This window comes from Alternaria metachromatica, assembly GCF_023757995.1.
Source record: "Alternaria metachromatica strain BMP 0045 chromosome Unknown scaffold_6, whole genome shotgun sequence".
Lineage (NCBI taxonomy): Eukaryota > Fungi > Ascomycota > Dothideomycetes > Pleosporales > Pleosporaceae > Alternaria > Alternaria metachromatica.
The window spans coordinates 222,820-236,652 of NW_026055497.1; the positions used below are offsets into that span (position 1 = coordinate 222,820).

The 13,833-nt window shown below is 52.0% G+C and overlaps 5 protein-coding genes across 5 annotated transcripts; 3 read left to right on the forward strand and 2 right to left on the reverse strand.

The window, feature by feature from the left end:
- Nucleotides 1-1,104: 1,104 nt before the first annotated feature.
- J4E83_003641 (uncharacterized protein) lies at nt 1,105-2,557 on the forward strand (the record flags this gene model as incomplete). Its single annotated transcript, XM_049330575.1, has 2 exons — nt 1,105-2,340; nt 2,537-2,557. The coding sequence occupies 2 exons, from the start codon at nt 1,105-1,107 to the stop codon at nt 2,555-2,557; spliced, it is 1,257 nt and encodes a 418-aa protein (XP_049189992.1).
- A 592-nt stretch (nt 2,558-3,149) lies between these two features.
- On the forward strand, nt 3,150-7,159 carry J4E83_003642 (uncharacterized protein; the record flags this gene model as incomplete). The annotated part of the gene is made up of 3 exons (XM_049330576.1): nt 3,150-5,331; nt 5,393-5,745; nt 5,804-7,159. The coding sequence occupies 3 exons, from the start codon at nt 3,150-3,152 to the stop codon at nt 7,157-7,159; spliced, it is 3,891 nt and encodes a 1,296-aa protein (XP_049189993.1).
- A 388-nt stretch (nt 7,160-7,547) lies between these two features.
- On the forward strand, nt 7,548-9,667 carry ACRTS1 (Cytochrome P450 monooxygenase acrts1; the record flags this gene model as incomplete). Its single annotated transcript, XM_049330577.1, has 5 exons — nt 7,548-7,728; nt 7,914-8,262; nt 8,326-8,700; nt 8,755-9,179; nt 9,645-9,667. 5 exons carry the CDS (start codon nt 7,548-7,550, stop codon nt 9,665-9,667), a joined length of 1,353 nt encoding a protein of 450 aa, XP_049189994.1.
- A 107-nt stretch (nt 9,668-9,774) lies between these two features.
- On the reverse strand, nt 9,775-11,079 carry J4E83_003644 (uncharacterized protein; the record flags this gene model as incomplete). The annotated part of the gene is made up of 2 exons (XM_049330578.1): nt 9,775-11,006; nt 11,073-11,079. The coding sequence occupies 2 exons, from the start codon at nt 11,077-11,079 to the stop codon at nt 9,775-9,777; spliced, it is 1,239 nt and encodes a 412-aa protein (XP_049189995.1).
- Nucleotides 11,080-11,521: 442 nt separating this feature from the next.
- J4E83_003645 (uncharacterized protein) lies at nt 11,522-12,928 on the reverse strand (the record flags this gene model as incomplete). Its single annotated transcript, XM_049330579.1, has 2 exons — nt 11,522-12,312; nt 12,364-12,928. 2 exons carry the CDS (start codon nt 12,926-12,928, stop codon nt 11,522-11,524), a joined length of 1,356 nt encoding a protein of 451 aa, XP_049189996.1.
- Between the last annotated feature and the right edge of the window lie 905 nt (nt 12,929-13,833).

The window sequence follows — 13,833 nt, forward strand, 5'->3', positions numbered from 1 at the left end:
TCACGCTACACTGCGACCACCCACCCCAGCAAGTAAATGAACTTGTGCGATTATTGACGACGGCAACAGTAAATTTCACCAAGTAGTAGTACGATACTTTTTCTCAGATCTTCATCAATCAGTACAACTGGCCTAATGGCCCAATGGCAAGGCGCTTGACTACGACTCAGTTCGATATCAAGAGATTCCAGGTTGTAAGTATTCACTCCACCCGACTCGCAAGAGTCACACGTTCGAAATAGCACCGCTGACGCCTCCAAAAGCGACCCCTGGTTAGGTCACAACACATCTTTTTTGCTCTTTTCTTGGTCGTTGTTGCGGCAGAAATTGAGGTTTGGGCATTTTGGGGGATTTTGAGTTTTTTTTTGCTTTTGGTTCTAACCGGTCAACTTGGCTTTGTGATAAGTAGTAAGAGACGATTAGTTAGTTAATGGGTAGGTAGAGTAAGGTATGCTTGTGTAATTGGACTTATCTCTTCTCTTTGGTGAAGTGGTTGAGGTTGCGCTAAACCACCCATTCTTTTCACCACACTAGAAGACAAACACCACGAACCACCTTTATCTCTTTGTCCCGACACGAGAATCTAATCATTGTTTTCGTCTACTGCAACAATACTTAAAGCTATATTCTTTTAGCGGAGATCTAAACCATGGCATCCCGATAGTTACATGACTAGCGGTTAACTCGACTTCTGACATCGTTTATATCTAGCGATACTGGAGTTGCGAAAAGGCGTGCGAGAAGTCTGGTAGTGCGATTGAGAGTAACATGAGTGAATTGCTTGTCACGTAGCAATGGTTGCAACAATTTGAATGCATCTTGCCAATTCATTTTTGCTCACCAAAAAAAGGTGCAACTTCACTGGTGGAAGCCGTGAAAGCTGTGACATGAAGGTATGTTCACTGTACATTCATCGAAGAGTCATGTCGTACTTCACACAATGCTCCTACTTAATTGTACCACTACATCCCATTTCTCCCGAAAGTCTTGGTACTAAACTCGCTCTTACCACAAGATTCTACTCGAATTCCACTGAATTATCACTCGAGGGGCCCACGATCGATAATGACGACATATGCTCCACCCCCAATTACACGCGACGGCATGCATCCCGCCCCTCTACCCTGGCTGACAGCCCTGCTCAGACCGCGTGTCAAAGACTTCGCAGGTGTCTATAAGCACATCCTGCAGCCTATGGGTATGGCCGCACATAGCGCCTCGTATACTCGACTCACCGACACCGGCGAATTCTACCTTCAAGCCCGCGCCGACACAAAACAAAGCTTTGTCAACAATGTGTACTACAGCGCTGCTTCTACCGAAACCAAGCGCCAGCTACTTGAGATGCCGTTTGAAGAATTCTTCGATCTGTGCGTACGTGAATTGCCCAATGCGGGAGACGATCGTGAGGATAAAAGTAACGACGCGAGCGCCCGCCTCTGGTTTCTTTTGAGCTGCGCGACGCATTCCGAAGCCGATGTTGATGGTTCACTAGGCCCAGAGCTGTGGAAGTACTACGAATGGACAACTTGGTGGCCCAACGAATTATCACCAACCTGGTATAGCACCGCGTTCGAAGAGCAGTCCCAGGCATTCCAAGGAAGACACTCCAAGATGTGGCCCGGTCTAACGCGGTTTCTCGAGGACGGTATACGTATCCAGGATGGGTACGCAGCGGAAGATATCGAGCACATCATCAAGCACTTCCTCTGGCTCTTACTGAACACCATCGACGTTCACCACTTCGATGATCGACACAGCCTTCGTGCTCGATATCCCCCCCAAGCGGTCGGGAGGGTGATACATGAAGGCTATGAGGTGCTATTTCTGTCCTCGAAGATGGCGCTGCAGAATCCCTTCTCAGACATTCCCAAGCCTGTGCGTGAGGCCCTGGCGACCGTCAATACCAGGGGTAACATCGAGTTCCTTGCGCAATGCCCTCTGCGTGAACTCTACGATATTGTCGCACCGGAGCTCTTCCACGCAACCGTGTACATCAACTTCCTCTATTATGCCTTGGCCGAGGTCGATCGATTGAAAGCAGATCCGAACGGCACCATACGTGCAAACCTGCTGAAGCTGCACATGGTGGGGGCACCGAAGGGGATGCGACCCGATCATACACGTTCTTGGACACGCCCTGCAGGTATGGGCGACGTGGTTACCGTAGAGCTCGAAGCCTACATCCTTCGCCATCTCGACAATGGCCCTGCCGTGGACGTCCCAATAGAGCCGACCGGACCGCGCATTGATCTCGACAGGTTGTGCGATGTGATGAGCACGCCAATAGCGACCGAGCGCTGCCCAATCTGCCTTGAAGATTACGCGGACGTTGACAACGTGTGCGTAAAGCTAAAGGCCTGTGCGCATCAACTGCATCGCGGGTGCTTGGATGAATTGGTGAACGGGGTGTATCCCGGAGTTCCTGAGATCAGATGTCCAGCATGTCGGACAGTTATATGTAAGGCCCGCGACTATACCGCAGTGTTGGACAATGAGGCTTGAGATGCAGCTTCATAGCTGACAAAAGGCGGAGATTGTGAAATCGCTTGAGTAGGACGTTGGATGTAGACGCTGGTGTTGACAAGTATTTTGTGCATCATATGCTATCGCAAGATAGAGAATTGAGGTGTTTAGTAATCAGAGTAATGAAGCGACTTCGTGATGGGAAGGCCCAGGCAGTCGAAGTGTTGAGTAGCACGGCGGGGTTGGCTTCCGCGTCATGTGACTGAGTGCTATAGTATTTTTGCGGGTTAGCGCAATGACACGGCAGCAAGGGCATGATCGCCGCAGGGCAGCAACGCCGAAATCTGGAGCGACGTGAACTGATAGTGACGCGACCGTCAAACTCTCGCCGAGCACCCGCCAAACGAATGCTCATGATGAAGAAGCTCGTCAACAACTCTAAATCACGATGACGCCATGTTGAAGATCTCGGCGAGGGCGTGCAGCCGCCAGCTAGCGGACCGAGACGCTTCAGTCATCATAGCTAGAGACGCAGCGGCCAGACCAATAGCTGCACTAGCTCACCAGATAGCAACGGAAGGCAAAAGTAATCCTCTTTTGCGCAAAGCATTGCTCCAGCGCCTGTTCAATGCGGCGGTCGTGTGTTTTGTCGACTTCCGCTACTCGTCTTTGCGCCGGATGAAATGGCCTCGAACGGGCAACTACTCGCGCATCGCAACTACTACGGGACGACCGGCTATGGCTCACCACCGCCATTCGATACATCACGGCCTAAGCTGAAGCCCGCAGAGCGAGAGCTGGCAGACTTCACGCTCCTCGAAGCCCTCGACCGCGACGACCGCCCTACCTTCGCCGTCGAAACACGCTCGTCCCTAGGCCACGATGAAGCCCACACCATAGAACTCGTGTATGCGAACACGGCGCTTCACACCGTTGGCGGGCTTATGACCAAGATCACAGGCGACGAGTCGACTAGCTTGTTCGCGCAGAGCTCGGGACCACAACTTGCCTTCCGGAATTGGATTCGTGGGCAAGGGATTGAGGAGGACCTGCAACAACACGGCAATACATACACATTCGAAGGGCACGTGTGGAATGCGACAAGTGTGGGGCGCTACAAGATTGTCAGCGGCGTGCCGACGCGACTGCTGTGGGTCGACGCCGCCCCAGGAGGAAAGAGCCACCGCACCCTCCGACGCGAGCGGAAAACACCTTGGCCTGGGAGCAAGCATCGCGCGGATGCACTACCCATCAAGCCCCAGCTGTCGCTTGCCCAGATACCACAGACGCCCGATGCCGACACCAGCTCTTCTGGAAATCGAGGCGCAGTACCGCACACGTCCTTCGATTGTACATCTGATGTACTCACTTCCACGAGCCCACATATCGAGTACTTCCGCAGTGTAGATTGGGCAAATACACCCCTGGGTCCAATGAGTTCATGGCCTAGTGATCTGCGTTGCGTAGCGAACACAGTACTCAGTAACAACGTGCCAGCCGTCATGTTCTGGGGCGACGATGTCATCATGTTGTACAACGAGCCCTATGTCCAACTCCTTGGCAGCCTCCATCCCTGCATGGGCGAAAGTGTCCGCGTCAAGGCGCCTGATCACTGGGTCTCGTTTCAACCTCTGGTAGACTACATCAAATCAACAGGGGAATCGATAGCCGAACCTGACATGCTCCTCTTCATTGAGAGAGACAAGATCCTTGAAGAGACACACTGGTCTTTCCAATTCGTCCCGATACTGAACACCGACGGCCAAGTGGCAGCCTACTACCAGTTCTTCTACGAAGTTTCCAACCACCGCATCCTCGAGCGCCGCGTCTCTAGTCTGGTCGCAATGGGAACCCAGAGCGCGAATGCCAGAGATTTCCCGTCATTTTGGGAGACGACACTGCGCTCATTGAGCTTGAACGATAAAGATGTGCCATTTGCTTTGTTATATGCTGCCGAGCGGCATGTTAGCGCTCAAATACCTTCAGTATCATCACCCGGTAGCATTCCTCCGTTAGAAGGCTGCGTTCTCAAGGGTACAATTGGCGTTTCAGCTGACCATTCGATCGCCCCCGCGACTATCAATATCAACGAAGACTCTTATATCCTCCAGCCGTTCCTAAGTCGTGCCGCCAAGTCCGGGAAAGCGACCGTTGTTCACGTCGAGGACCTTCCCGATCCAACAAGGGCCTTGCAAGGCATCGAATGGAAAGGATATGGTGACCCTTGTCGCACCCTAGTCATCTGTCCAATAATACCCACCACTGGAAACCAGGTAGAAGGTTTCCTCATAATCGGCATAAATCCGCGGCGCCCCTTCGACGAAGAGTACCAGCAATACCTGCATGTCATGGTGCGGTTATTGGCTACGTCTCTTGCTTCCATCGTTCTTTTCGAAGACGAAGTCCAACAAAGAGAAAACGCCATCATCCAGGCTGCTCAGATCCAAGAACATCTGATGGCTGAAATACAACTCAAGGAAAGCAAGTTTCAGCGCTTCGCGGAACGATCCGACGTAGGCATCTTTATCATTGATCCGGCAGGAACTTACACTTACCGTAATCAACGATGGCATGATATATTTGAGATCGCATCCTCTGATGACAACGCCACTGTGGCGTGGCATAAAATCGCGTTCGAAGAGGACATCTCTTACTGCCAATCCATGTTCGCAAAACTAATCATGAATCACGAATCTGTTATCTTTGAGCTGCGTACACGGATGCCCTGGACGCCGCCGTCACAGTCAGATGAGCCGCAGACCGAGGATACCCAGCACTACAAGTGGATTTTGTGTTCAGCCTTCCCCGAGTTGGGTCCGAACGGCGATCTTGTTGAGGTCGTCGGGAATGTTACGGATATATCCAGTAAGCAACCTTAAGTACGATGACCTATGATACATGCACTGACCTCGCGCGCCCATTCCAGAGCAAAAGTGGGCTGAAGGTATTCAAAAGATACGCATGGACAGCGCACTGCAAGGCAAGCAACACCTAGAACACTTTCTGGACACGACGAGTCATGAGATGCGAAACCCCCTCAGCGCCATCATGCAATGCGCAGATTCTATCACGTCTTCCTATCCCCAAGAAGATTACCAAGAGCGCCAAAACACCACACCGAACGAGTGGACGGCTTTCATCGAGTCTACCCTTGACGCTGCCCAAACGATAGGAGTTTGCGCATCGCACATGAAGCACATAGTCGACGATATTCTCACCATCTCTAAACTCGATTCGGGTCTCTTGGACATGACACCGGTCATTGCGCAACCCGAGAGTGTAAGACCTCTAATCTGATGACACGTATGTTACACAGACTAACTTCATAACCTAATAGGTGGTTATGCATGCAGTGAAGATGTTCGACGCAGAAGCAAGAGCAGCGGGAATCAACCTCGTGTTGAACGTGGATCAGTCCTATCGCAACATGGAGATCGACTGGGCATCTCTGGATCCAACAAGGGTGTTGCAGATTCTCATCAACCTTCTCACCAATGCCATCAAGTTCACCCGCTTGGAATCCACCAAGCGTGTAACAGTGACTCTGGCCGCCAGTAGCGCTGAACCCGTCTCAACGCTACATGGAATACAGTATAACGAGGAGAGGCTTGTAGGACAAGACCCCCACTTGGAAGAGGATTGGAAGAAAGCTCAAGAGTTATTCTACATCCAATTTGCCGTCACTGATACGGGCCGTGGACTTTCCGACGAAGAAAAATGTAATCTCTTCACCCGCTTTTCACAAGCCTCACCTCGGACGCACATACACTACGGTGGCTCTGGCCTTGGGTTATTCATATCAAGACGTCTCACCGAGTTACAAGGCGGATCAATCGGCGTCGCAAGTGAGTCTGGAAGAGGCAGCACATTTGCCTTCTACATCAAATCACGGCGGGCGAGACCTATTGTAGCCCGGAAAGGCAGTCTTCCGCATGTTTTCCCAGAAGAGATCAAGCACAGACGCCCGATACCGCTCGTGAGCTTAACGCGTCCGTCTCCTCCCGTGCGTATATCCACAGGCGAGCAAGGTCAAAGATCAGACTCTGCCAGTCCAAAAGCACGCCGTCCGTCAGTGCAATCAAAATCTTCGCAGACCGAACACTCTCACGTCCGGCCGGAAGCGCTAGGACTACCAGAGGGCCCAGACCTGCAAGAATTGAAGCGCACAAAAAGTATACCAGATACGCTCCATGTTCTCGTGGTGGAAGACAATCTCATCAACCAGCGCGTTCTCGCCAAACAACTGCGCAATCTAGGATGTGTCGTGAGCGTCGCCAATCACGGCCAAGAAGCCCTTGACTTCCTACCAAAGACCAGTCTGTGGAAACACGATCAAGCTACTGGCGACGCGATCGCGCGAGAGGCCCTCCATAATGGCGAACTGCCCATCGAACTCAGCCTCATCCTCATGGACTGGGAGATGCCCATCATGAACGGACTCACAGCCGTTGCCGAAATACGCAAGCTTGAGCAACAAGGCTTGTTGAAGGAGCGAGTGCCAATTATCGGGGTCACAGCCAATGTGCGTCAACAGCAGATCGAACAAGCTATGGCTGCAGGAATGGATGATGTTGTTGGCAAGCCTTTCAGGGTTGCGGAGTTGCTCGTACGGATGAGGGGCATAGTCGCTGGTATGGATCCGGAGGGACCGAATAGTGCAACCCTGACTGAGGGGTATGCTAGCTTTGGATGATGGAAAAGTCATTGGATCACGATTTACAAGAACTAATACCATTTCACGAGTGCAAGCTCAGCATATGACCAACTGAGGGACCTCGCAACATCTTTTCCTTATTCAGTGTCGATCGCCGGCCAAGTGCTACCGAGTAATCGCTCAAGTCTAATTTGAGCAACATCTCCAAAGCTCTGACCCCTTGTTCTTCAATGAGCGTCCACGATCATGGTTGACTGCATTAGCGCACTAATCGCTTATCACAAGTTGCATATTGACTTCCAGGCCTGAGAACGATTACGCGAACTGCCAGTCGTGTAACTACCCCTCATGATGCTGACACTGGACTGACGGGTCTATAAACTCATTGCAATCTGCATTCTTCCCACCAAGATCATCATCCCCAACCATGGCGCTGTTCCAAAATCTTGACCTATGGAACTCCCTAGTCGTCTTCTTCGTCTATATCCCCATTCTTTACTGCATAGGCTGGCTCACATATGCGCGAACACTGCATCCGCTTGCAAAAGTACCAGGCCCTATCTGGCCCGCGATATCGCGCACATGGCTTATGTATCGCATGTATCAGGGTGACTTGGAGATGCATATGCGCGCAATGCATAAAAGGTCCGCATTTCCTGTTCTCGGTTGATGGGTGAGAGCTGACATATTATAGTTAGTGTTCCCATCGTTACGAGTTGATGAATGTTTTTCAAAAAGACGATGGTATCGGAATAACGTCAAGTTCTGTGCCCTTGAGAAACCATACTAATAGCGTCTGGCGTGTTAGAATACGGCCCAATCGTGCGCACAGCACCAGACGAAGTGGCCGTCAGCGACCCAAGTGCTATTCCTACCATATATCCTACGCAGCAGCCGCTTGAAAAGACAGATTGGTACCTCACCTATAGAGCGGTGAACCTAGGGCCCAGCCCCGACCTATTCACGGATGACAATGAGAAACATCATGCAGCTCACCGTCGGACCGTCGGCTCTGTGTACACACTAAGCAGCATATTGAAGAACGAGCGGGCCCTCGACGAACTGATGACTTTATTCGGGAAAAGGCTCGGTGGATTTGCAGACCGTGAGGAAGATGTTGACTTTGGGTTATGGCTGGAGATGTGAGTGTGCCAGGTCACACATCACATCCTCCTCGCAACAACCATACTGACCTACACGACCAGGTTCTCCTTCGACAGCGTAGGCGCCGTGTTCTTCGGCCAGCCCTTTGGCTTCCTGGAAACGAGTTCAGACTATGGAAACTACATCGCTGCCGTACATACCGCCATGCCGATGAGCTCCGTCATCGCGATGGCGCCTCGGTGGTGCCGCGGGTACCTCCTCCAGATGGGCGTTATGATCCCAAAGGTCTTCAAAGCTATCATGGCTGTAGACGGTATTGGGCAGACTGCTGTTCGCGAAACTGGTGTTGCGCAGGAGAAAAGGGCGGAAGCGGATACGCATCGTACGGATGTTCTGTCGCAGTTGTTAGGGATTATGAGGGAGAAGGCAGACAGTCTATCGATCGAGAAGATCCATGTGGAGATGTGGGCGGCTGTGTAAGCAACAGCTGTTTCTGCCAAGAACCCTTTTTTGCTAATACATAATAATAGTATCGCGGGCTCAGACAGTACCTCCGGTGCTCTCCGCGCAATCTTCTACTTCCTCATGAAACATCCCTCAAAGATGGAGATACTAACCCAGGAGATCGACAACGCCTTTCAGAACAGCACGCTCACCAGTCCGGTACAATACAACCAAGCCACCAAGCTACCCTACCTCATGGCCGTCGTCCAAGAGTCGCTAAGACTTTTCCCGCCGTTTGGCGTGGCTATGCCGCGGTACGTGCCGAGCGGTGGTCTGCACCTCTTCAGTCATCACATCCCTGCAGGCTTCAAGATCGGTATGAATGCCATGGTCACGCAATACGTCGAATCGGTCTTTGGCGAAGACGCGCATGAATTCCGTCCGGAGCGATGGCTCGTCAGCGACGCACAGTACAGAGCCATGCAGAAAGCTATGCTGGTGTTTGGTGCGGGTACTAGAACTTGCATTGGGAAGCATGTAAGTGCCGATAACTGGGGTTTGGTTTGTTGTCGCGCTTTACTGATGATGGTGATGTAATTAGCTTTCGAATGCGGAGATGTATAAGGTGGTGCCGGAGATACTGAGAAGGTTTACGGTGGAGATGGCGCATGAGGGGCCTTGGAAGACGCATAATGCGACGTTTGTGCTTCAGAGTGATGTGATTTGTAGGATTACGCGTAGGTCGATTTGAAGACTTTCCATCCATGGATGACGCGTCACGCGTGCGCACGTGCGCGGTCTTGGGACTAGTCTCGATTCGGCGATGCCGCGTCTACCCGGGGAATCACTCATCCCTCGTTCAGCTATTCACAGTCTTATTGCCTTCTATGTAGATTGATGTTGATCTAGATTCGCATTCTACGCGTCCTCAATGTACAAGCTTACTCTGTAATGCTTGCTGCTGATGACTTTATAGCACAACGCGCGACCGCTGTGTAATGAAGTCCGGGGCGGGGCTAGCGCTATCGCTTGGGTTCCTGCCACCTATTCTAACCGGCTTCTCCTTCGCCCATCTCATCTTTGTATAATGATGTAGGCTGCAGGATCTACTCAATCCGACGCCGCTCTCTCGCATCACAGATCTCCGCTCTACACAGCGGACAGCGATTGCTGTTCTTCTCGATACCGTTGACCAGATCCTCTAAGCACTGCGCATGGAACGCATGGCCGCACTCGACCTCCCAAGCCACCGTTGCTGCGCTGCGGACATCAAAAGGCTCCAGATCGACTGGACAGATGGCTTCAGGACCAAGCTGGACAGGGCTAGCCACGCTCCTGACTTGAATACGTGGACCGGCCGCTTCCCACTTTACGTCTTCGAATGAGGCAGGGTCGAAATCAGCAGGCTCCTCCTCTTGCCATGCTTGTATAATGCGATCAGGAACACGTAAATTTGCGGTCTGAAACGGGATGTAGTTTCTCTGTTCGACGCTTCCCACGCCAAGACTGAGGTCATCGAAAAGTCTTGTGGTTCGAGGCACATCCTTGAAGACGCTTTCTACACATCGCACAAGCCACTTATACATGTGCCAATTGAGAAGCTCTGTCTCTGTACTTTGGAGAATTTCCTTCGCTCGCAAAACAACAAAGTCGTGGATAGTACGATGATTTATATTAGCGCAGTGGATGCGCGCATCCAACGGCATGTAATTCCCTGGATCGCCAAACATACGCGACAGCTGATCGACGCGATACTCTGCAAAAGTCTCCACCAACGCTGGACTGGGTGCGTAATCTGTTTTCTCAAAAAGGTCGCAAATGTATGCGATGTGGTGGACTAAGAGATTAAGGACAGACTCTGCCGTCTTGTTGTGTCCAGTGGCCGGTGCAGGGATCAACAATAAGTCGCCCAAGTTTGGAAAGTCCTCTGGATGCGATCGCTGTTGTACAAAGGTGTCGATGTCGCTCGGCCGGTCGAAGTAACGGGGCTGTTCCTCTATCAACTGGGTCACGAAATCAGCGTATTGCCCGTCGTAGCCTAATTGCAGCATCTTCAACCACAGCTGAGTGTAGTCATCGACGCGTACATCCATGAACACTGCGTTTTGCTCTCTGTCCATCTGCTCTCTGTCCATGTAATCGATCAGCTCCTCACGCCGCTCCATTAGCTCCTGCCACGCTTGTTCAAAATTTCCTGAGGGCGTGGAAGCAAGCGCCCCTAGATTCGCCGTCCATAGGTTCAGAGCCAGGGCCCGTTTCCTTGGGTAAGCGAGTGCATATAACAACATGGTGTCGTATGCGGCGACGACTTTACTGCGAGCTTCATGTGTGTCCTCCGCTGCAGTGAGGAGAGTGTGAAGGTAAGTTAAAGGGGTGGGTAGCTCGTGTTCTGGTTCTACTAAACTGTCCATGATGATTGTAGAGTGAGTTGAGGACACGTGTATTTGTAGACAGGTACTGCAACTTCCTGTATGTCTACTGGTGGTGGAAATATCGGCCAGCTCACAACGCCTTTATAAGAACTTACGATTTCACAGAGCCAAATTCCAGCGATGAATGGAATGTACGAAGCGTTGACAATAGTCGCGACCCGGAGTAGCGAGAATCATCGCACTACTTCACTGCTTTGTGGTGAAGAGCCCATGTGCTAATTGCTAGAAAGAAAGTGACATGTTTGACGAATTGCTACGGTAATGATCCAGTCGAATCGAAGGTCATTCACACGCAACAGGTCAAGAATGGATTGTATGAAGATCATTTTCATTAGTGTCTAGGTTGCTGTGTAAGGAACAGGCGTAAGAAGAAACATATCGCTAAGTATTACAAGATTTTCTGATTACAACCAAAAGCTATCTAGCTAGAGTGGCTGCAAGTAGGGTTGGTGGGAGCGGACTTTCCACCAAAGTACACTTTGTTGTAGACGTTGTCGCCAGTCCAAGCATCGGACGGGACCTTCGGGGGGTTGACGGGGCCACCTTCCTGCTGAGAGTGAGGGAACAGGAAGTTGGGCGAGACGACGTTGTCGGGGCATCCGAGCGCGGTCTTGCTGAGAATAGGGTCGAGGACGGAAAGAGCCCACGAGACACCCTTGGCGACGTTCTCCTCAGTACCGCCGAGCGCAAGCGGAGTGATGGAGTTGAGGCCCTGGTAGACGTCGCAGAGCACGGTCTGGACAGTCAACTTGCCAGTACCGACCTGAGCGACGCCAGGAACGATGATGTTGCGGGGATAAATCTGGAGGAAGCCGTCGGAGAGGGCCTGGACCGCGCCGTACTGGGTGTCACGGCGGTACCAGTTCTCGGGCCAGCGCTCGGGAACGTACTTGAACTCCTGCGTCTTCTCATCATACTCGGCACCGATGATGCTCATGATGCTCTTGTAGTTGGGCACACCACCCGCACCGTAGGTACCGTTGGAGAAGAACTGGGGGTAGAAGGAGAAGGCGGCGACCGAGACGATCTGGGGGAAGGGGAAGTAGTAGAGGAAGGGGTTGTTGTCCTTGGAGAAGCCGGCCGACTTAGCGTAGTGCTTCGCCATGACATCCATGGAGAACTCCTTCTTGGGGTCTTGGGCAGCATATCCGACCATCTGCTTCACTAGACGAGAAGAGAGATGGTGGTTGTCACCGCATCCCATGTAGTAATCTGTCTCAATGTTAGTGTTCAGGTTCCGCTTTGGAGAGTCAGAAAACATACCTTCGCGGTTGGGCGAAACATCAGCTTCGACAACAGAGTGCCTGTTGAGGCCACCGATTCCGTTCTTTCCCGAGCCGAGATAGAAGGACAAGCCATCCAGATCTCCACTGCCCAAGACAGCGAATGTGGCTAAAACTGTGGCAAGCTCTACACCCATGTTGAAACCACGCCCAGTGGCCTCCAAAACCTGTCCATAGGTGACGTAGCCGTCGCGGGGGAGATAGCCATGATTGGCAAGCAAGTTCAGACCTGGGCAGGGACCACGAGAGTCGTTGGGACCAGGTGCCTTGAACTCGTAGCCAGGCTCAGGACGCAGGTTGCTCTTCTTGACGATGGCCTGTCCGACTGAGGACAGGAGCCCATCAACAACGCCGCCGAGCGAGCCCAAGAGGTTTCCGACTGGGTTGAGCAGCTGGGGTTCAGCGGCGCGGTTCGCGAGTTGTTCACGCTTGATCTCCCCACGAAGGTACTCCTCCATCTCTGGGCGGGAGTTCGCGCCCATCATGCCGGGGTAGGCGGCAGCGAGGGCTGGCAATGCCAGAGTAACTGATTGAGTGAACCTCATGATGTCGGTGACACAAGATTGTCTGTATGAGGAGGAAAGGGGAGAAGGAGCAAGTGATGGCTCTGGCTGAAGAACTGATATAGAACACACGGTGAAGAGATTTTATACACTTCTTCTCCGCGCAGCTGCTTCTGAGCCTCTCCACCGCTCCGGTAAAGCCTACATGGATGGCATCTGTTGGCACCGTCCACGTTGAGTATGATCTTCATCAACAGTCGCCGAAGAAGTGTGTCGCGCTTCCACTTTCGTACGGTTGTCATCATGATCGTCAGCTAGAACTGGGGAAGACTTAGCCAAAACGCCACGCCGCTACAGATCCACACAAGGATAAGGTAGAGCGCAGCAACCCAATCAGATGTTTTCGGATTACCCATTAATCACCTGAGTCGTGGTGCTCCGCGGCCAAGCGTCTCAAAGCGAGTCAGGATCATGGGGTTTTGGTATTCAGCACAGCTCGAGTGACCCACTTGTATCCACACGGTGCGCCAGTCATTCACTTTGATCGAAGGTCGATTCTCCAGATTCAAGGTAGTGATCGCGATGATAAAGGAGGCGTCATCATTTGCTCTCAGCAGCTAACACTCACTGGGTTCGATCAAGCCACAATTGTGAGCGCGGTCTCCTGTCATCGAAGAAGCGTGGATGGGTGGAGCTGTCGACACATGTCAGTCGCAATTTCTGAACCATTGCAATTAATCTGAGAACGAATGTGATAGAGTTCTCGAAGCAGACTCCTGTGGCCTACGCATCTCCCGTACATGGAGCAGGGGTTAGGTGACGGTAATAGATACATCATATCTTGGTGCACTATGCAGTAGCTTGCAGAATCGGCAGGCAGGATAGCGCCGGCTCTCTAATTCGACGGAGAATTTATACTCACCCTCGCCGAACGCTGATAGTGCACA